Below are 24,041 nucleotides of genomic sequence, written 5' to 3'. Positions count from 1 at the left end.
GAGGGCATTAGCTATGAGGAGAGGTTGAATAAACTCGGTTTGTTCTCACTGGAATGTCAGAGGTTGAGGGGCGACCTGATAGAGGTCTACAAAATTATGAGGGGCATAGAGAGAGTGGATCGTCAGATGCTTTTTCCCAGGGTACAGGGGTCAATTACCAGGGGGCATAGGTTTAAGGTGCGAGGGGCAAGGTTTAGAGGAGATGTACGAGGTAAGTTTTTTTACACAGAGGGTAGTGGGTGCCTGGAACTCGCTGCCGGAGGAGGTGGTGGAATCAGGGACGATAGTGACATTTAAGGGGCAACTTGGCAAATACATGAATAGGATGGGAATAGAGGGATACGGACCCCGGAAGTGTAAAAGATTCTAGTTTAGACGGGCAGCATGGTCGGCACAGGCTTGGAGGGCCGAAGGGCCTGTTCCTGTGCTGTACTTTTCTTTGTTCTTTGAACTGAACCAAGCTGACACATCAGGAATGTACGAGAATGGTACAGATGACACTTTCTGGCTTGTCCTCTCCTTGTCCCCATCCCCAGGAAGAGCCATCCTTCCTCTAACCTGGGATTTGGGGGATTACAAAAGAACACGAGGTTTGTGGGCTATACCAGCGTGCTAGGGCATGGAGCGCAACAATTCGTCTCCGCAGTACTCAACAGTGAATTCCTGATCCTGGCTGGACCAGTTGTGTCAACTGTAAGGGAATGACTTCCCGATGGGAGAGCAGGGTTGGCGGGGGTGGGAAGTTAAATGGAAGGACACTAACGCTGTTAAGAGTGTTTTCTCAGAAGCCATATTTAAAGAGATACTGGCAGAGGGCTCCCCTTTTCTCGCTGAGCAAATGGGACTGAAAAGAAGAAAGATTACAATTGAAATGAGGAATTCCAAAACAACAGCAACAGCCAAGAATTTTACAGTGTGCATTCGCAAGAACAAATTCATGCAAAGAATGACTTACAACACACGATGAGTTCGATTACTTTTCTAATTCAAAATATTGAAATATCTTCACTGATACAAGTTAAACCCAAAAATGTTCATTATGTCGGATGTATAATTTATATTAACATTTGAAGAGGGAGAATGTAATCAGCAATTTTTACAAAAGCACAGAAACAGGGCAGTAACTTTAAACTCGGCAAAATCTTTGCATCAATTAAGTCATGTTTCTGTGGGTCAAGAACAGACAGGGATATACTTCAGATCACAATCAAATACCCTGTTATCTCCTCAATCTTTTGCAGCTTAATTGCCGTCTCATATTCGCCCTCAAAATAAGAGAATTTCATGTAGGATTTCTGGCAAAACAATCATTCACAAAGAATACGTTTCAGGGAGGACTGTTTTTTGGCCAGGCAATTCCTTGGAGCTCCTCTCAGCTGCCGTTACTTTGCCCGAAGTGGAGTCAGAAATCCTGTTCAGCGATGTAAACAGGGCTTCCGTCACACGCACTGTAGCAGCTGTGAGGAATTTTCCGGCTTTAACCTCCATTGGAATGGGGGGGGGGGGGGGGGGGGGATGTTGATTCTAAGGAATGAAACACTTTGGGTACTATGTATCAGTATCAAGCACTCACAGGTCAGCTGATAGCAATGTTACATGGAAAGTAAAGCTCCCTCTGTGCTGTCCTAACAATGTGTTCACAATGCCCTCCGACAGCACTAAAGTCTTGTTACTCTTTCCCTTTTGAGTGGAACTGCCATCTTGACACCAATTGGGGGCAGCAGACGTGTGCCCAACAGGAACGCAATCCATTCTGCCCAAACCTACTGAAAGTCTTGACAGCAGAAGGGGAAAAGAGGGGTTTTGGATTCTAATGTTAACGGCATGCTAATTATATTGTCAAGATGCACAGACTAAGATTATTGTTTAATTTAGTAATTTGGGTACATATCTATAGGGGTCAGACAGGACAAGGCAGTGGTCTTCCGATCAGACTGCCTGCCCCTCTACCATAGCTACATTCGTGGCCGGGTTTCCTTAGAGAGGGTCCACCGGCACTGTGGAGGCCTTCCCTGCTCAGTGGGCGCCCCAAGGTCTAGGGTACCTTATCGGCCCTCTTAATCAAGTTTTGGTTTGATGTTTTAAGTTTCATTTGTGCTTTGCTTTTTGTTTCTGATTTAATTGCCGCTTTAATTTGTCCCTCAGTTTTATTTATTTTAATTGGTTATTTGTTTGCCCACAAAATAAACCTCCTGCGGCCTAGTGGTACAGGTCAAAATGACATAAATAGGGGACAGCTGAGACACTGGGTGGACTGGGAGGTGAGCTGTGAGGTTGATCAAGTCAATAAACTCGCTCAATAAAAGAAAGCTCTGTGTCTTGGTTTCGAATTCACCAGCGGGTTTGGATCCTATGACAGCAAAGAGAGAGGGCTGGATTCTCCGCAGCCCCGCGCTGAACCCGCGTTTGGCGCGGGGGCGGAGAATCAACTTTCCCGACGGAATTGGGCCCGGCGCCGCTTCAGCAATTCTCCGGGCCCCGAATATCCATGTGTCCGCGAATTACGCCGCGTGGCTGGGAGACCAGAGGCCCGCCCAGCGATACTCCGCTTCCGACCAGCCGAGTTCCCGACGGCGTGGAACTAACACGGTATGGCCGGCCGGGACTCTCGCGTGGGGGCGGGGGGGATTTGGCACCGGGTTTGGGGTGGGGGGTGGTGGGGGGGGGGGGGGGGGGGGAGGCTTATGGGTGGCCAGGGCACAGATCAGGCCAGTCTTATCCAGGCGGCCGATTGGGGGGGGGGGTCCTACAATACAGAGCTGACTCCGCGGTCCGAGTGCGCCATGGCGCTATGCGTGGACTCAAAGTGCGGGGGCCTGTAGCCGCAGCTAAAGCTGCGTTAAATTACTCCGCGTCCCAGCTAGCCCTCTGAAGGGAAGTGAATCTTTTTTTGAGGAAACTCGGGAGTGCAACGCTAGGGTTTTAACGCCAGCATGGTGACATAGCCCCATTTTGGGAGAATCCAGCCCCAAGTTTGTTGCACAATCCAGTCCTATTCTTAAATGATACTTTGCCTAAAAGACTGCAAATATTTTCTTTTGTGTAATTTGGGTTAAAAAAAAATGGAAATTAGCTTCTGAAAAAGGTAAACGTGCCGGTTTTAATCTGGAAAACAAAGTAATCCTTGGTATTTTGCCATAAGTAATAATTGAAATCACATTGGCAGGAATGTTTGACTTCTGCTGCATTGGTTCTTCAAGCCAGCTTGCACCAGCTCCTTGAGTTTAGATCACTGAATTCAGGTCATGTTTTTCAGTTCAGATCCATGTTTTTGTTGTCAAAGTGAGTAGGGAGCTGCTTTGGCAATGTAAACGCGGGGAGCTGACACATGGATTCTGCTCTCCTATGACTAAACTGCAGAAGCATAAAATGTAAAGATGCCTTCTAGTTTCCTGGATTAAGTCGCAACAGCACCAGTGCTGTTTTCAATTCATTTATCGTCCAGTTATGCGACACAACAGGTTTTATGTCAATAGGAATCAGTTCCTGCTTTGCATCGACTTAAGTGGTGTCGCAAATGCAGTGGAGAAGAAAAATTGCATCTTTTTAATTGACTGCCCAAAAACCTCCTCCGTTAATGCTAAAATGGAGCCAGCACTTGTGTGACACTGGACATTCACAAAGCTTCATTTCCCATGTACAGAACTGGCAACGTAATTTGGGTCATCCAGGCTCTGTGTCATTCTGAAGACCAATACTTGGAGCACGGACACGCACTTCAAGTTTGGCTCGAATACAAAACAGAACGACTTAGCAAAACAACTCGATGCTTAACAATGGTGCCTTTAAGCCCTGGTCTTGGAATTATGCCAAAAGGTGTGAGAGTACAAACGCTTAATGCACTCTGCTTAAATTCCTTTATAAGTACCGTTTAAAATAGATAAGTAACATCTTTTGCTGAAACAACAGAACTGAATTTAAGACGAACAGATTAAGCATTGTACTATGTTATCCAACAGCATTAATTTCAAGAAGGCTTAATCTAGGCTGACTCGAATCAGCATAGAAAGTTTGAAAGCAAAATGGACTTAATTACATATTGGATGGAATTCTCCGGTCATCAGGATTCACTTTTCCCGCTGACGCTTTTCCCGTTGACAAGCGACGGGAAGATAGAATCCCGCCACCAGCAAACGGCAAGCGACCCAGAAAAACGTGCCTGGGCGACCCCGAGAATCCCGCCCATTGACACCAGTCCCATAGTGATGGGGCTTTACAGTCCTTGTCTGAATGTGATCTGGTCCACATCCAACATCCATCACAACAGTTAAGGTTCATGCATTACGCGAGACATAATTAAACAGACAGTATCCTTTATCATTTCAATCAGTTAAAAAAACCAAGCCATTTCAGGCACATGCCAGCCCTGATAGAATGGCAGAGCAAACTCGATGGGTCGGATTCCGCTCCAATATCTGATGACTTAGCTGACTAAAATACCGAATTAACTGGCTTTCAATGCAAAACATCACCACAAATCAAAACCTTCAGCATTTTTTTTTTCTGCCTCTTTCTATTTTCGTCTGTTGGTAAAATATATTTCTGTTTATATTATGATCGTTGATCACATCATTAGAGGAGAGTTGTTTGAAAGTGATTGAACCCAAATGTGTAAGAGGGCCACTTTAAAGAATGAATCAATCATGGATATTTTGAAAATTTGAGCAGGGGAAAAGATTGCCAACAGTTTCAATGGCTTAAGTAGTTCCTATAGTTCCAGCTCAATGATTATGTCAATTCAGCTCCTGCTCACGGGTAGGCTAGATGACCACTTTGCACCGGTTCCGTTCTGTCACAAACAGCAAACGCCACACATTTGAACTGTTTTTGAACAGAACCTGTGCTTTGCGCCAACTTAACGTCATCAGGCTTTGAGTGAGCAAAAATATATTTTAAAAAATAAGAAAACTGCAGATAAACAAAAGGATGTTACCAGGGCACACCTTTGTGAGAATGCATTTGTCAAACCTTTTGCCCATTCATTTACCAGGCATGTAAAAGGAATGTCATGAATTAAAGGTTTCCCAAGCAATGTGGCCCTTTTTAAATGTAATATTTCATTTTCTGAAAGGGATACAGTGGTAAACTGCTCTTTTACAGGCAACAAATTCACATGAACCTTTAAAAAAAGACTCATATGCCAGTTAATGAATTGAGGTGAGTGTCAGAGAGGAGTTCATATTACACAAATCACCCAACTGACTTAAAGTTCCTGGTTTAATATGTGAATTGAAAAGGGCAACAGTTTTCAATAATTTTACAAAGCAGTTACTTTGGGACAGATTTGTGTCAGTGTAACCAAATATTAGCTCAATCGTCATTGCGCTCCATTTACAGGACAGTTCTGTAACTGGAAACAGCACTGTAACAGCGGCGAGACGTCGCGCAAATGCTCCTGGTGTCGACGAGCACCACCTCACAAATAGTTTCACTCACTACCTCTCAACTTAAATGGCAGCGGCAAAACGAAATTGTGCTGCAGTGTGGTGTCTGCTCTGAGTGCCGTCCCTTACACAGCCCCGGCCAGGGTGAACTTCCCCACACCACCTGTCCACCCCTGGAGGAAGGACAGTGCCCAGAAATGCAAAATCACAAAGGCAATTTTCGAACAAATGCAAATGAGACATATCTGCAGTATGCAGACCAAAGTGGTAACAAAACGCCAAATATTGGTCTTTTGAAGCAGATCAGGTGCACCCCTTATGAAACGCAACATTTGACACAACACAAATGAAAAAGATACTGTCTGTTTAGGTCAGTGCAAAATTGCCAGCTTTATCTATATATAAATGATTTCCCATGCTCCATGCATCACACTTTAAGCTTCAATAAGGCCGTGTCGGCATGCACGTTAGACAGATATAGACCTGAAGGTACATGTGCTCACTGGATGAGAGGGATAGAAAGAAACACAGAAGTGGGGAGTTAAATGCTGGTTGCAGGATCTCCAAAAATGCCTTAGAATGTAATCGAAACTCAGCCAGAACAAATGTCCTTTTTTCCACCCAAACAATTTGGAATACATTGATTTATTCAATCGTGGATTATGAGGTTGTCACAGGAAGAAATGCCAACATTTGTGGGGTGGACGGGGGACGGTAATTGATCTCAGTTGAAGTGAGATTGCAGTGTGAACTTTAAGCAAATTGAGTAATCTTTCATTCCCAGTGAGGACCACCCTTAACAGGATTGTGGACAGAAACATGGCTACAATACCGGAGCACCAATTCTCTTAATTGTAGCCAGAATTCTCCGGCTGTTGGGAATCTCTTATCCCACTGGCAGTGCACCCCTACCCTTGGGTTTCCTTGATGTGGAGATGCCGGTGTTGGACTGGGGTGAGCACAGTAAGAAGTCTTACAACACCAGGTTAAAGTCCAACAGGTTTGTTTCAAACACGAGCTTTCGGAGCGCAGCTCCTTCCTCAGGCTCCTCCTTCCATTCACCTGAGGAAGGAGCTGCGCTCCGAAAGCTCATATTTGAAACAAACCTGTTGGACTTTAACCTGGTGTTGTAAGACTTCTTACCTGGGTTTCCTGACAGCGTGGAGGTGGCTTCAAAGGGAAATCCCATTGACAAGCGGCAGGAAGAGAGAATCTTGCCGCCAGCGAAAGGCGCGCCTTCGGGAAAGACACGGCTGGGGGAACGGAGAATCCAGTCCTGTTTGAGCATGACTCTGCATCGGCAGCGTAACAACTAGCGAATTTAACCTTTGGTGACTTCCTTAACAAATGCACTGTGCATTAGTGCGTTAAAACGTCATTTCCTCCTTTTATGTAAAGGGGCTTTTGTTTTGCCTTCATTTCCAACTTGTTCCTCATGGGGAAAGATGCACCACTGGAAAGCTTGGCCCATGTCTAGCTTTTATGATACAGCAGATCTATCAAACCCACTGGGGCGAGGGGAAGAGAGTTAGTTCACACAGACAGCCCATGCTATTTCTAAAATGTTTTGCGCAGGTCTGTCCCGCTGCTTAGTGTTTGGAAATGAAGCTAGAGATCAGAGCAGGCATTTCTTTTGGGTGAAAAAGGGTTCTGGTTTCTCTAGAGATTACTCATCCTAGGTCATTTTCAGAAGGGGATTTTTTTTTTTTTAAAACAGGTTCCCAATTCAGCATGTTCATTAGTAGGTAACAATTTGGATTTAGGTGAAGTGCATGTAGGTGCTATTACACAAACCAGCTTCCATTCCTAAACGACATCCTCTGTAAGGAAGGGCGGCATACAGAAATGCAGAGAGGTTAGACCGCCATGCCTAAACTGATCTACTTATTGACTTCCTTACACTGTCATCAGTAGCTGCCTTATCTATTATCACCTCAGGCAGTAGGCGTCCACCAGGTAGGGTAGCTCCTGGGCCACCGATTAGTGAGACCACACCATTGCAGTCCACTGTGCTGTTCCTTTTCACATTGACGGGAAGGACTGGAAACATTTTCGACGACTTGCTGGGTTGACTGTAACCGCTGTAGCTATTCCGCCTGTTGGGCTCCCTGTTCGGTACAAACAACGAATTCTTCCGGTTGCCGTCTGTCTCTTCCACCGTGCTGTGTTCGTCATCAGCAAATTCAGTCTCCGAGCCAGGTTCTTTGCGGTCTCTAATACTGAAAATGCTGCTTTTGCTGTCGAATCTAGTCAGGTTCGGGGACCCCAAGATGCTCAATTGAGACTGCAACAAGAAGAACAATGATCATTTTTCCCACTATCAACAAGAAAGAGTAATCATTTTGACTCAGAAGTATTAGTAATATATTGTGAAGATGAGGTTTGCGCTGCTGCGCAGATCATTGCTTTGTTATTAACCATAGAATTTACAGTGCAGAAGGAGGCCATTCAGCCCATCGAGTCTACACCAGCCCTTAGGAAAGAGCACCCTACCCAAGCCTACCCCTCCGCCCTGTCCCCGTAACCCAATAACTCCACCTAACCGTTTCTTGATACTAAGTGGCAATTTAACATGGTCAATTCACCTAACTTGCACATCTTTGGACTGTGGCAGGAAACCGGAGCACCCGGAAGAATCCCACGCAGACAGGGGGAGAACGTGCAGACTGCGCACAGACAGTGACCAAAGCCGGGATTGGAACCTGGGACACTGGAGCTGTGAAGCAACAGTGCTAACCATTGTGCTACCGTGCTGTCCCATGATTAAGAATGGTGACTAGAACTGATTATTTTTTTGCTACCTGGTCCATGGGTATTAAGGCTCATTGCAGCTATGTCTGCTGCCAGCCCGTGTGAGATCCACATAAGGCAGGGATAAAACCGTGGCTTATTTCGGATGGCCGTGGTTCAGTTTGACAATGGGTGATGCCATTCAACCAACTGTACTGTCTGGGGGAGCTACCTGCATGATCTTTCATGCCACATTTTGCATTCTCTCTGTCTCTCACTAATATAAGTCAAATGCCAGAGAGAAGTGGTGGCTAGTTATGTATTTTCAGGTTTACGGCTGACACTCCCTCAGTCCCTCATGGGATCACATCATCTCTTGATGGCTGAGGTCAATCTTGTAATGAAACAGGTTTGTTTCAAACACGAGCTTTCGGAGCGCAGCTCAGGATTCACCTGAGGAAGGAGCTGCGCTCCGAAAGCTCGTGTTTGAAACAAACCTGTTGGACTTTAACCTGGTGTTGTAAGACTTCTTACTGGGCAGAATAAAGGTCAGCACTGTCTGAAAGTAAAAGCACGGAGAACAAGATACAGATTGACCTTGGGGAGAAAAAAGTTATAATGGAGGACAACGTTCACGCTCTGTGGTTGTTGAACTCAATGTTGAGTCCTGGGGGCTGTAACGTGCTTAATCAGGAGATGAGGTGCTGCTCCTCCAGTGTGCATTGGGCTTTTTTGGAACACTATCGCTGGGCGAGGACAGAAATGAGAGCAAGATGACGAATGACGTGGCAAATGACCACGTCAAACGGGTGGGATTCATTCTTCCGGACGGAGTGAATGTGTTCCACAAAGTGGTCACCCAGTCTGCGTTTGGACTCCCCAGTGAAGTGCAGACAAGACAGCATTGTGAGCAACAAATACAGTCGAATAAGATTATAAGGCCAGAAGGTGTAGGAGCAGAAGGCAGCCACTCGGCCCATTGAGTCTGCTCTGCTACTCAATGAGATCATGATTGATCTGATATAATCCTCAACTCCACTTCCGTGCCTTATTCCCATAACCTTCGATTCCCTCACTGATTAAAAATCTGTCTAGAATTTAAAAACTGACTAAATTGAAAAAGGTACGAGTGAAATGCCGCTTCAGTCGTACAAAAATACCAACTTGTCTTGTGTTATTTACAGATAAAAGAACTGATGACACTAACATGTGGCAAAGCAATTATCTATCGATGAGAAGCCTTGAAATTAAGCTGTGCAATACATTCATTGCAATGTGATGCAGAATTGCATTTGCCATTATTTCAACAGAGGTATCTGCATATTTAAAGCAAACAGATTAACTCCTCTGAAAGTAATTGGTTTTCATATAACTGAATTCAGAATTTGTTTGATAACAGCCACAGATTTGACAGGCCGAATGGCCTCCATCTGTGCTATATGATTCTAAGATGCCATCATTTCAATGCCATGTCGATCATTATAATTTAATTCTTTTGAGTTCTGAAGTGGCTTTGTATTTTTTTTAAGGAAAAACACCTTTCCTTTCACATACCAGCAGATATCTTCAGATTTGGAATAAGGAACTGGAGAAAGTTAATAAATGAATATTGCTGAATTCTTAGATGAGATACTCAGAGACCTTGCCACCCAATGCAATACATTCCTAATTGAGTTTCAGGTAATGCCAAATGCCCCCAATTATGGATGGATGACTCATTGTGAGAAATGACGGGCTCAATTTTGTGGGTTGGCCTTCCAAACTGATCAATTTCGAAGAAGTTGCCCCCCTGAGCCTCGATAATAAGACATGCTGCCGGCAGCCTTAACAAGCAGAGGATGGGACTCCCCCCCCCCCCCCCGGCTCAGTGGGAGGATGTCCCACCCCCGAGAGCTGCTAGCCAATCAAGATTGGCCGGCAGCGCGAGCAGTCCCAGCAGCGCCAGAACTCAGTAGTGGCCACTGCTGAGACTGCAAGCAAGCCCCGGGAGTCAGATCAATGGATCCCTGACAAAGGGAAATCCCTTGGTCTTTAGGGTAGGAAGGGACAGGGAACCCTAGGGAGGGGAGTTGGGTGGGGGGAGGGCAAGTTCTGGATGCCAGATTGGGGGACATAAAGCTGGGGCGTGCCCTGACACACACAATGCAGCCCCCAAAGGAAGTACTCCTCTCTCTCTTACAGTATTTTCACCTCAGATGGTGAAAAACAGACTCTCAGCTCCTGCCAGCTTGCTCACGTGCATTATTGACATAGGCAGCACAACATTCAAGTCAACTGGCTTATTGTTAACAAGCTCAAATGCCTATCAATGGTTTTCTTCAAAATAGTGGGTGGGCTGCCAATTCCAGATCCTGCCTCCAGACCGCACTATGAGGATTAGGGCAGGAAAGCAGTGGGCTTGCTACCCGGTCATATCTTATTCCTTTCGGGAGGGAAATCTGCCTTCCTTACCTGGTCTGGCCTACATGAAATTCCAGATCCATAGCAATGTGATTGACTCTTAAATGCCCTCATGGATGGGCAATAAATGCTGGCCCAGCCAGCGACGCCCACATCCCATGAACAAATAATTTAAAAATTACTTTCTGTGACATAGCATAATACTCAGAACAAACAGAGAAATCACTGTACCTGGTTCATGGGGTATTTCATTAAATGCCTGCCCCGTTTACTGATCCCATTGTCAGATTCTGATTTTAAAATCTTTTCATGGTCGCCTTTCTCTTCCCCTTCCGAGTGCCCTCTCGTCTGCTTCCGCTTCCTCCGCCTGTTCCTTCTTTCCTTTGCGCTTTTCGAACTGAGTTTCGACAGCTCCGACGAGCTTTGTGACATTCTCCCTTCTTCATCTTCATCGAGCGCATCTTCCGAGACTGTGCCGGCAGAGGTGGCTGCCGCGGCAGCCTGCTGCTCACACAGAGGAAGGAAACAGAAGAGTCATGCTTTCATTTCACCAAAAACCGTCACACAGATTGTACGATGCGAAGGAATAAAAATGATCTCAAAGAGGTTTGGGCAAGTTGGCGAACATTGTGGTTTTGAAACCTTTTCCCCTCCGTCGACCGTATGGCGACATTGCATTACAGAAATGTCATGAACGCACAAGAAATGTGCAGCATATATTACACTAGGCTGGGCACGGCAGAGGTTAATGCAAACAGCATGGGGCGGGAGTCCCCACCTGCCAGCCAGCCATCCAATGGGCACCCCCACGCCATCGGGAAATCCGCGGGCGTGAGTGCCCTGCCGGCGAAACGGAGGATTCCGCTGACGGAGAATCCAGCCCCGTGTATTTGCGTAGTGCTGATTTATAAAATATAGAATATAGAATTTACAGTGCAGAAGGAGGATATTCGGCACATCAAGTCTGCACCAGCCCTTGGAAGAGCACCCTACTTCTACCCGCGCCTCCACCCTATCCCTGCAACTCCACCTAACCTTTTTTGGACACTATGGGACAATTTATCATGGCCAATCCACCTAATCTGCATATCTTTGGACACTGAGGGCAATTTATCATGGCCAATCCACCTAACCTGCACATCTTTGGACACTAAGGGCAATTTATCATGGCCAATCCACCTAACCTGCACATCTTTGGACACTAAGGGCAATTTATCATGGCCATTCCACCTAACCTGCACATCTTTGGACACTAAGGGCAATTTATCATGGCCAATCCACCTAACCTGCACATCTTTGGACACTGAGGGCAATTTAACATGGCCAATCCACCTAACCTGCACATCTTTGGACACTAAGGGGAAACTTAGCATGGCCAACCCACCTAACCTGCACATCTTTGGACACTAAGGGGAAACTTAGCATGGCCAATCCACCTAACCTGCACATCTTTGGACTGTGGGAGGAAACCGGAGCACCCGGAGGAAATCTACACAGACACGGGGAGAACGTGCAGACTCCACACGGAGAGTGACCCAAGCCGGGAATCGAACCTGGGACTCTGGCGCTGTGAAGCAACAGTGCTAAGCACTGTGCTACCGTGCTGCCCTGCCATGAAAAATATTTTACCTATTTTGGTATTTTGCAGTTCTCAGGATAAGAGGAGAGCTGAGTGACTGAAAATGTTTAAGAATTTTGCATTGCGTGTCAAGCTCACCATGCCTAAGGTATAATGAAACAAAGAGAAAAGAAGGAATAACGGGGGGAAAGACTTCTTTGATTCAGCAAGCTCAGTCCTTCAAGAACTGTGTAAATACCAAGGAATCAATCCAAGTTTGTTTCCTGAGGGTAGATTCTACAAGGAGTTCATTGCCCGCATTCATCCATTTTGGCCATTTGCTTTTCATGATCTTGCATTTACATCGACCCACAGCCCAGGAAGCATATAATGTGAATAAATTTACATGAAATTCCTTTGCTATATTACTGGACATATTGTGGAGATGCTGATGTTGGACTGGGATAGGTATCATCTTGCATCATTGACTTTGTCTATATATTTGGTTATGGAACCCCCCCGCTTCACTCACCTGATGAACGAGCTATGCTCTGACAGCTCATGATTCAAAACAAGCCTGTTGGGCTTTAACCTGGTGTAAGACTTCTTACTGGTATATTAACCAGTTTAAAAATACACAAGATACTGCTTCTGCTAAAATAGCAGCCAAAGTTCCTGCAAGCCTTAAGCATATTTGTACAGCATGTTTTTAAGGGCATTGTGCTTTCGCCTAGTATAATAATAATCGCTTATTGTCACAAGTAGGCTTCAGTGAAGTTACTGTGAAAAGCCCCTAGTCGCCACATTTCGGCGCCTGTTCGGGGAGGCCGGTATGGGAATTGAACCCGCGCTGCTGGCTTTGTTCTCCATTGCAAGCCAGCTGTTTAGCCCACGGTGCTAAACCAGCCCCTATTTTTGATATTTGGGCTGAACAACACACCCAAAGCTGTGGTGAAAAATTTGTCTTTGTACAAGTTAATGAACCTCTCTTTTGATTCAATGTTCGATATAAGACATGACAAACGCTACACTCACGGTTCAGACAGCGAAAGGTTTTAGATTTTAGCAACAGTGAAACAGAAAAGGACTTGGATGCAATTGTTGAACATTCATTGAAAGCATCCAGTTATTGTGAAGCTTGTGGCCCACCACTGCCAATGATATTTCCCATTGAATCCACCCCTCGCCACCGGGAAATTGGCGCATCCCCCGCAGCGCTCAGTGGGACCGGAACATTCCGGTTGGGAAATCCCGCCTGTCATCGTGTGAGTGTCGGATTAGGAGGAGGGCAATGAATTCAAAAGCTTCGAGTGAACCTCCAAATTAGGAGAATATTCTCTCTTACAGTGTGGTGGATAAGTGGAACGGAATCCCAAAGAGAGCAGCCAGAGCTCATTCGAAGAGTCGTACGGGCTCGAAACGTTAACTCTCTCTCCAGCAATGCTGCCAGACCTGTTGAGTTTATTCAGCATTAGAATAGAATAGAACAGTACAGCACAGAACAGGCCCTTCGGCCCTCGATGTTGTGCCGAGCAATGATCACCCTACTCAAACCCACGTAACCCGTATACCCGTAACCCAACAATTAACCTTACACTACGGGCAATTTAGCATGGCCAATCCACCTAACCCGCACATCTTTGGACTGTGGGAGGAAACCGGAGCACCCGGAGGAAACCCACGCACACACGGGGAGGACGTGCAGACTCCGCACAGACAGTGACCCAGCCGGGAATCGAACCTGGGACCCTGGAGCTGTGAAGCATTGATGCTAACCACCATGCTACCGTGAGGCCCCATTTTCCGTTTTGATTTCAGATTTTGCGCATCTGCAGTATTTTGCTTTTACACTGAGAGCGCTGAGTACAATACAGAACAGGAACAGGCCCTTCGGCCCTCCAAGCCTGCACAGTCAACTTTATTTGGTTGAATTGCCGCGACAAAGGCTGTGTGAACACCTGTCACGTTGTTCACTCAAAAGCCGAGTTTTTCTTTCTCTTTGATAACAAGTTGAAACCTTTCCTCGGCTTTGCGGAGGGCAGAAGGCAACATTAATTTCCATTAATGCACGCAAAGTGCTGCTGGAATCTGAAACGAGAGCAGAGGATGCTGGGAAAAATACTCAGCAGGCCTGCCAGTATCTATGAGGAGAGAAAACGAAGTTAACATTTCGAATCCCGAGGCTCTTCTTCTGAACTGAAGGGAGGGAGAATGTAGACAAAAAGTAGGAACTCTCAGAACAGATAGCCTGGTGTAAGCGGGGTTGTGGGCGGGGGGGGGGGGGGGGGGGGGGGGGGTGGTAAGTGAGGTGCGGTGTTGCATTGAGGCAGTACAGGTATGGAATATTTAAAAATAAGGGCGGGTTTAAGATGAATGACAAAGGTCACAGTCTGAAGCTACCTGGACTGCATGGACTTCAGTAAGGCCTTTGTCAAGGTCCCTCATGGCAGACTGGTACAAAAGGTGAAGTCACACGGGATCAGGGGTGAGATGGTAAGATGGATACAGAACTGGCTAGGTCATAGAAGGCAGAGAGTAGCAATGGCAGGGTGCTTTTCTGATTGGAGGGCTGTGACTAGTGGTGTTCCGCAGGGATCAGCGCTGGGACCTTAGATGTTCGTAGTATATATAAATGATTTGGAGGAAAATGTAACTGGTCTGATTAGTAAGTTTGCGGACGACACAAGGTTGGTGGAATTGCAGATAGCGATGAGGGCTGTCAGAGGATACAGCAGGATTTAGATCGTTTGGAGACTTGGGCGGAGAGATGGCAGATGGAATTTAATCCGGACAAATGTGAGGTAATGCATTTTGGAAGGTCCAATACAGGAGGGAAATATACTGGGTGGGATTCTCTATCCGGCCACACCAGTTTTCTGGCCGACACGCCCCCACCGGCGACGGGATTCTCCGTCCCCCCAACCGGCCAACGGGATTTTCCATAGTGGGCAGCCCCACGGCGTCGGGAAATCCCCGAGCGTGGTTGCGCTACCAGCGCAACAGAGAATCAGGACAACGGAGAATCCTGACGGCGGAGAATCCAGCCCACAGTAAATGGCAGAACCCCTAAAAATATTGATAGGCAGAAGGATCTGGGTGTACAGAGCTACTGATCTCTGAAAGGGGCAACACAGGTGGAGAAGGTAGTCAAGAAGGCATACGGCATGCTTGCCTTCATCAGCCGGGGCATTGAGTATAAAAATTAGCAAGTCATGTTGCAGCTGTATAGAATCTTAGTTAGGCCACACTTGGAGTGTAGTGTTCAATTCTGGTTGCCACACTACCAGAAGGATGTGGAGGCTTTGGAGAGGGTGCAGAAGAGATTTACCAGGATGTTGCCTGGTATGGAGGGCATTAGCTATGAGGAGAGGTTGGATAAACTCAGTTTGTTCTCACTGGAACGACGGAGGTTGAGGGGCGACCTGATAGAGGTCTACAAAATTATGATGGGCATAGACAGAGTGGATAGTCAGGGACTTTTTCCCAGGGTAGAGGGATCAATTACTAGGGGGCTTAGGTTTAAGGTGCGAGGGGCAAGGTTTAGAGGAGATGTACGAGGCAAGTTTTTTACACAGAGGGTAGTGGGTGCCTGGAACTCGCTGCCGGAGGAGGTGGTGGAAGCAGGGACGATAGTGACGTTTAAGGGGCACCTTGACAAATAAATGAATAGGATGGGAATAGAGGGATACGGATCCCGGAAGTGCAGAAGATTTTAGGTTAGACGGGTAGCATGGTCGGCGCAGGCTTGGAGGGCCGAAGGGCCTATTAGTGTGTGTGCTGGCTTTTCTTTGTTCTTAAAATAGCAAGCAACAGGAAGGTTGGGGTCGTGTTTGCGGACTGAGTGAAGTTGTTCCGCAAAGCGGTCACCCAGTCTGTGTTTAGTCTCCTCAATGTAGACGAGACTCCATTTATTTCCATTCTTCTTCTGCCACCTCTCTTACTTCAGTGTGAAGAAGGTCAGAATGCCAGAGACCTGAAGCTAAATTGTGGCTACACCAACCATTCAGACAGAGCTAACTGTGACTTAATGCCGAATGGTCTGAGATCGAGTAAAGTGTGGGTGAAGCCAGTTCAGTTGTAGCCATTCACCCATTGGCTGCATTCAGTTGAAATCACAAATGAAGTGAAACTGCTCGAAACAGCTCAACACTCCTGAAGCCGGCTGCCAAGGTTTTTAAAAATTTATTTACGGGATGTGGGCGCCGCTGTCCTGGCCCAGCATTTGTTGCCCATCCCTAATTGCCCCTTGAGAAGGTAGTGGTGAGCTGCCTTCTTGAACCACTGCAGTCCATGTGGTGTAGGTACACCCACAGTGCTGTTAGGGAGGGAGTTCCAGGATTTTGACCCAGCGACAGTGAAGGAACGGCCAATACATTTCCAAGTTGGAAGCTTTGGAAAGGGTTCAGAGGAGATTTACTAGGATGTTGCCTGGTATGGAGGGAAGGTCTTACGAGGAAAGGCTCAGGGAATTGAGGTTGTTTTCGTTAGCGAGGAGAAGGCTGAGAGGTGACTTAATAGAGACATATAAGATAGTCAGAGGGTTAGATAGGGTGGACAGTGAGAGTCTTTTTCCTCGGATGGTGATGACCAACACGAGGGGACATAGCTTTAAATTGAGGGGTGAGAGATATAGGACAGATGTCAGAGGCAGTTTCTTTACTCAGAGAGTAGTAGGGGTGTGGAACGCCCTGCCTGCAATAGTAGTAGACTCGCCAACTTTAAGGGCATTTAAGTGGTCACTGGATAGACATATGGATGAAAATGGAATAGTGTAGGTCAGATAGGCTTCAGATGGTTTCACAGGTCGGCGCAACATCGAGGGCCGAAGGGCCCGTACTGCGCTGTAGTGTTCTATGTTCTATGTTCTAAGTCAAGTCCCAGGGAAGAAAGTGGATTTACTCGATCGTAAGGCTCATGAGGAAGAAGTCCTATAAGCTCTGAACATTATGAATCACACATGCATAGGCCTGAGCTCTTTGATAGACTTTCTGTTCATGTCTGGTAACCTGTCGGCTGATTGAGGAATTATTTAGTGGGTGCGGGGTGGTGGGGGGTTGCGGTTTAGCTCAGCTGGCTGGACAGCTGGTCCGTGATGCAGAGCGAGGCCAACAGCGTGGGTTCAATTCCCGTATCGGCTGAGGTTATTCATGAAGGTCCTGCCTTCTCAACCTTTCCCCTCACCTGAGGCATGGTGATCCTTAGGTTAAACCACCACCAGCCAGCTCTCCCCCTCACAGGGGAAAGCAGGCTATGTCATCTCGGACTATGCAACGTTACTAAAGAATTACTCTTAAATTAATCTAAGGCGGCACAGTACTACAGAGGTTAGCACTGTTGCTTCACAACTCCAGGGCCCCGGGTTTGATTCCTGACTTGGGTCACTGTGCGGAGTCTGCATGTTCTCCCCGTGTCTGCGTGGGTTTCCTCCGGCTGCTCCAGTTTCCACCCAAAGTCCCGAAAGACGTGCTTGTTAGGTGAATTGGACATTCTGAATTTTCCCTCAGTGTACCCAAACAGGAGCCGGAATGTGGCGACTAGGGGCTTTTCACAGTAACTTCATTGCAGTGTTAATGTAAGCCTACTTGTGACAATAATAAAGATTATTTATTATTTTAACCTCTTCAAGAACCACTACAGTTGCTCAGCATGTGAAAATGAAAATCGCTTATTGTCACGAGTAGGCTTCAATGAAGTTACTGTGAAAAGCCCCTAGTCGCCACATTCCGGCGCCTGTCCGGGGAGGCTGGTACGGGAACGGTTTGTGTTAATTTACAGTAATACACTAAAATTACTTGAGCGCCCTTTGCTCCTTGTTTTGTTAATTAACTGTCCATTAATGAGTTGCTACTCAATTGCTTGGTAGCTCAGTTTGCAATTATGCATCAACGTTAAGCATTTGTGTCGTGATGTTCACGCTGTGATCTGTAACCGATAAATAGCATTTGGCGCACAACGTTTTTGCACGGTTTCTTCTCTGATGATTCAGCAAGAAAGCATTAATTCAGTCCCCCAACAGCTACAGGGTAACTGAATTAAGGATATAAGTATTTGGTTTAAATACAAGACAGTTTGACAAACCAAATCAGGCATTATTCATCCTTAGACATAAAGCAAGAGGTAAAAACCCAGAAAGTTCCTTTGGGAGGAGTTAAAGGTGGGTATGAAGGATTAATCCAGTTCTTTGGCATAAATTAGAATACAGTAACCTGTTGCTCCATTTAATCCACAAACAAAGGTACATGCTGAAAGGTCTTGAATTCAAATAATAACAATAATCTTTATTGTCACAAGTAGGTTTACATTAACACTGCAATGAAGTTACTGTGAAAAGCCCCTAGTTGCCACATTCCGGAGCCTGTTCGGGTCACAGAGGGAGAATTCAGAATGTCCAATTCATCCTAACAAGCACATCTTTCGTGACTTGTGGGAGGAAACCGGAGCACCCGGAGGAAACCCACGCAGACACGGGGAGAACGTGCAGACTCCGCACAGACAGTGACCCAAGCCGGGAATCGAACCTGGGACCCTGGCACTGTGAAGCAACAGTGTTAACCACTGTGTTACAATGCCGCCCAAGTCGACCTTTGTGCAATGTAATGAACCCAGGCTATGTTTTTCACTCACTTCTTTGGCAGTTTTCTCTAATGGAAGTATAACAACCAGAATTGTCATAATTAGTAACAAGGAGGGGTGTATGATTCTTCGCTCAGAAAGCTTTATAGTTTTGTCCATTATGAAGAGTAACTGCTCAAGGTTCCAGACCAATGGTGGGCAACCGGGGGCCACATGCGGCTCATCTGGGTTCTGAGTGGGACCCACGAGACATTTTGTTGACCGTTACCCACGCGCAGGGTCGCCACATTCCGCTGATTTCCGCCCGTGTAGTTTTTTTCCTCCCGGTGTGACTGAAGTGATTCACACGTAAAGCGAGGACAAGTGAAGTGAGGTGTGTGCTGATTGCTCACAACATTGAGTGTGAGAGCCGTGCGCTCCCTCTGTGTCCAAAGTGGAAATATTTCTATTGTTTTCACCATTTGGAGTTGATGAGAGTTCTATTAATATATGAACGATTAAGCATTTTCTATAACTTGTTATGAAATATTCGGCGTGTATTAAATGTATTTAATCTTATTCATGGGGTCACGGTGAGTGAACAATCCTGATTTCAATCTTGCGGCCCATTGAGATGGAGGAGGGTCACTCATGCGGCCTACTCACTGGCCGAGGTTACTCATCACTGATCCAGAGACTATTCTTCAACATTTACCGGGGGTTGAAGGCAACAAATTCTTGTTTAATTAGACGGACCTATCTTCATCTTTCAGTGGGTTAATTTGAAGGCTTTCCAGAACAATTAGCTTGTTGGAGTTGCCCATGGAATGGGGGAAAATGGAAAGTGAACCAAAGGACGTTCCTGTGGAAGTGATTCTCCTCAACACGGAAGCAAACATTCTTCACACCTGTGGTTATCATTGATATTCATTGGGATGCAGACAAGTCAAAAAGCCACCATTTTGAATCTGTTTTCTCGAGTTAGCTTGTTGAGTTACCTTCGACCCCAACCATATGAAAACTTTCCAAGCACTTTAGACAGTGTAAGCAGGATAGCACAGTCGCTTCACAGCTCCAGGGTCCCTGGTTTGATTCCGGCCTTGGGTCACTGTCTGTGCGGAGTCTGCACGTTCTCGCCGTGTCTGCGTGGGTTTCCTCCGGGTGCTCCGGTTTCCTCCCACAGTCCAAAGATGTACAGATTAGGTGGATTGGCCATGATAAATTGCCCTTAGTGTCCAAAGATGTGCAGGTTAGGTGGATTGGCCATGCTAAATTGTCCCATAGTGTCCAAAGATGTGCAGGTTAGGTGGATTGGCCATGCTAAATTGCCCCTTAATGTCCAAAGATGTGCAGGTTAGGTGGATTGGCCATGCTAAATTGCCCCTTAGTGTCCAAAAGGGTGGGGTGGGGTTACTGGGTTACGGGGATAGTGTGGAGGTGTGGGCTTGAGTAGGGTGCTCATTCCAAGGGCCGGTGCAAACTTGATGGGCCGAATGGCCTCCTTCTGTATTGTAAATTCTAGGAGTCTATGAAACATGTCAAAACTTTCATGTATGCCACTAAATCTAAGATGCCCTCATTTAACATTGTGCATTTTTGAACATTATCCAAATAAGGAAGACAGTTTGTGAGACAAGGTTGAATCTTTGATTGAGAAAGATGAATGCATTTACGTGACTAAGATTTCAATGCTTTCCACACCCACGAAAGAGCAATGACATCTAACCCACCTACATGTACAGAAGTTCATATGACTGCAATTGTTTTGGTTACAGAGCCATTCAATCAGGTTGAAAGAGAGTGGAATTCACATTCGAGATCAAATTCTGGGGTAGGACTTGCCTTTATTGTTACCGTGGCAATATTCCGCCAAGCTGACTCACATTTTTCTTGTCAACACTTTCCCTGATCGAGTAGATTCTTTCGATCATGAAACGTTAACTGTTTTTTTTCCCCACAGATGCTGCTTGACCCGAGTGTTTGCAGTGTTTTCAGTACTTTAGATTTCCAGTATCTGCATTATTTTGCTTTTATATTCTTTCCCTCCTGGGGAAAGTGTGTTATTTGAGGGATTATGTTCTCTGGGCACAATATTATCTATAGCTATCGCTAAAAATTGTTAACTGTACAGTAAAGGCCAGATTGATTTGAGGACAATATTGTGTGCGTCCATGAACCTGAGATCATTGACCTAATTCCAAAAAAGGTTAATGAAGGAGGCGACACAGGCAAGCAACCAAAACGTATCAGGAATTCAAGATGTGAGGAAATGTCAATGTCTCATTAATTACATTGTTAAAGTTTAATGACAATGTTAAGCAGGTGACGGGTAGAACACTTAGAAATGGGGATGGCTGGGACACTGGGGGTGGGTGGAGAGTTGACAATGAACACACCGGTGGTATCCCTCACCACCCACATCCTACAGGAAGAGCATGCAACTGCCCTAGCCTCCATCCCCTCTGATCTTACAGAATGTAGCTGCACTGTGGACCAACTGGAACTCCGCCCTCCGACTCTGCTCCCAGTCAGCTGCACTCTCTGTAAACCCCTGGCTCCCTTCACGCTCTTTGAGGAAATGAAATGAAATGAAAGGAGCACCTTGCTCCCTCCTCACCTAACTCCCTCAGTCACCAAACTCTCACTATAAGATGACCAAACAGGTGGATTAGGGTAAAGCAGTTGATGTGGTGTATATAGATTTCAGTAAAGCGTTTGATAAGGTTCCCCATGGTACGCTATTGCAGAAAATACGGAGGCATGGGATTCAGGGTGATTTAGCAGTTTAGATCAGAAATTGGCTGGCTGGAAGAAGACATAGGGTGGTGGTTGATGGGAAATGTTCAGACTGGAGTCCAGTTACTAGTGGTGTACCACAAGGATCTGTTTTGGGGCCACTGCTGTTTGTCATTTTTATAAATGACCTGGAGGAGGGCGTAGAAGGATGGGTGAGTAAATTTGCAGATGACACTAAAGTCGGCAGAGTTGTGGACAGTGCAGAAGGATGTTACAAGTTACAGAGGGACATAGATAAGCTGCAGAGCTGGGCTGACAGGTGGCAAATGGAGTTTAATGCAGAAAAGTGTTAGCTGATTCATTTTGGAAGGAATAACAGGAAGACAGAGTACTCAGCTAATGGTAAGATTCTTGGTAGTGTGGATGAGCAGAGAGATCTCGGTGTCCACGTACATAGATCCCTGAAAGTTGCCACCCAGGTTGAGAGGGTTGTTAAGAAGGCGTACGGTGTGTTAGCTTTTATTGGTAGAGGAATTGAGTTGCGGAGCCATGAGGTCATGTTGCAGTTGTACAAAACTCTGATGTGGCCGCATTGCAGTTCTGGTCGCCGCATTATAGGAAGGATGTGGAAGCATTGGAAAGGGTGCAGAGGAGATTTACCAGGATGTTGCCTGGTATGGAGGGAAGATCTTATGAGGAAAGGCTGAAGGACTTGAGGCTGTTTTCGTTAGAGAGAAGAAGGTTAAGAGGTGACTTAATTGAGGCATACAAGATGATCAGAGGATTAGATAGGGTGGACAGTGAGAGCCTTTTTCCTCGGATGGTGATGTCTAGCATGAGGGGACATAGCTTTAAATTGAGGGGAGATAGATATAGGACAGATGTCAGAGGTAGGTTCTTTACTCAGAGAGTAGTAAGGGCGTGGAATGCCCTGCCTGCAACAGTAGTGGACTTGCCAACATTAAGGGCATTTAAATGGTCATTGGATAAACATATGGACGATAAGGGAATAGTGTAGATCGGCTTAAGAGGGGTTTCACGGTAGGCGCAACATCGAGGGCCGAAGGGCCTGTTCTTGGCTGTAATGTAAAAAAAACAAACACTCAAATGCACACCCAAATTCAGCACTCAGTGCAAACAAAGTCTGTACTAGCTGGCTCACCTTTATACTGTGATTCTAGCCTCTGTAAACTGCCAAATCCAACTGACTAATTAACAAACTCCAGCTACAAGTAGAACCTTTGTTTAAAGCTGATTGAAAATTCACCTTCTTCTAAACCAAACAGCAACTTTTAAGTTAATTAACTAAATTTTAAAAAGACTAGACGTTAGATAAAAATGAACCTTTAATATCCCTCAGTCACCAAACTCTCACTATAGCGCTCAAATGCACCCAAATTCAGCACTCCCTCAGTCACTAAACTCTCACTATCGCACTCAAATGCACCCAAATTCAGCACTCAGTGCAAACCTCAAAAAACTAGTTCAAATTAGTGTGGCATGACCTTTCCTTCACAAAACCATGCTGTTCATCATTAATAAGTCCATTTGTTTCCAAATGTGAGTGAATCCTGTCTCTTTTCCAATAATTTCCCTACCACTGATGTAAAGCTCACCAGCCTATAATATCATGGATTATCCCTGCTGCCCTTCTTAAACAATGGAACAACACTGGCTACTCTCCAGTCCTCTGGAACTTCACCTGTAGCCAGTCAGGATACAAAGATTACTGTCAAGGCCCAGCAATTTCCTTCTTTGCCTCCCTCAGTATTCTGGGGTAGGTCCCATCAGACCCTGGGGATTTATCTACTTTAATACTTTTTAAGATGCCCTCCTCTTTATTAATATCAACATGACTCAGAATATTTGCACACTCTACCCTATACTCATCTACCAAGTCCCTCTCTTTGGTGAATATTAAGGCAAAGTATTAATTTAGTATCTCGTCCATTTCCTTTGGTTCCATACATAGATTTCCTCCAATAACCTTGAATGGACCAAACCTTTCTCTGGCTACCCTTTTGCTCTTTACATATGTATAAAACCCCTAGGATTTTCCTTAATCCTGTTTGCCAACGACATTCCATTACCCCTTTTAGCCTTCCCAACTCCCACCTTAAGTTCCTTCCTACTTTCTTTATATTCTTCAAGGGCTAAGTCTTTAGACCTTCCTTTTCCTTTTTGACAAGGTTCATAATATCCCTCGTTATCCAGGGTTCCTTATACTTGCCACCCTTATCTTTCGTCCTCACAGGTACATGCTGGTCCTGAATTCTAATCAACTGACATTTGAAAGCCTCCCACATGCTGGATGTTGGTTTTCCCTCAAACAGTCGCCCAGTCAACACTCTCCACATCCTGCCTAATGCTGTTATAATTAGCCTTCCCCCAGTCTAACACCATCACCAGATTACCACTCTTGTCCTTATCCATAAACAGCTTAAAACTTACAGAATTATGATCACTGTTCCCAAAATGATCTCCTACTGAAACTTCGATCACCTGGCCGGGCTCATTTCCCAGCACCAGGTCTAATATGGCCCCTTCCCGAGTTGCGGCTATTTACATATTGTCAAGAAACTCTCCTGGACGCTCCTGACAAATTCTGCTCCTCGCAGTAAGTACGTCCCAGTCAATATAGGGAAAGTTAAAATCACCCACCGCAACAACCCTATAGTTTG

General features: G+C 45.8%; 1 protein-coding gene across 5 annotated transcripts in view; it reads right to left on the bottom strand.

Moving 5' to 3' along the window:
- Window positions 1-24,041, bottom strand: part of LOC119958116 (sodium channel protein type 8 subunit alpha-like) — a 222,129-nt gene that overhangs the window by 96,611 nt on the left and 101,477 nt on the right. For 3 of the 5 annotated variants that reach the window (XM_038786357.1, XM_038786356.1, XM_038786360.1), the window contains exons 9-10: window positions 10,746-11,018; window positions 7,285-7,668 (exon numbers count right to left, since the gene is read on the bottom strand). In XM_038786357.1, coding sequence (XP_038642285.1) covers window positions 7,285-7,668; window positions 10,746-11,018 — 657 coding nt within the window. The remainder of the gene's footprint in view (window positions 1-7,284; window positions 7,669-10,745; window positions 11,019-24,041) is intronic. The other 2 variants (XM_038786359.1, XM_038786361.1) reach the window with 1 other exon arrangement.

Source organism: Scyliorhinus canicula, chromosome 28 (assembly GCF_902713615.1).
Source record: "Scyliorhinus canicula chromosome 28, sScyCan1.1, whole genome shotgun sequence".
In the NCBI taxonomy this organism is placed as follows: Eukaryota; Metazoa; Chordata; class Chondrichthyes; order Carcharhiniformes; family Scyliorhinidae; genus Scyliorhinus; species Scyliorhinus canicula.
This window is presented reverse-complemented; position numbering and strand designations above follow the sequence as displayed.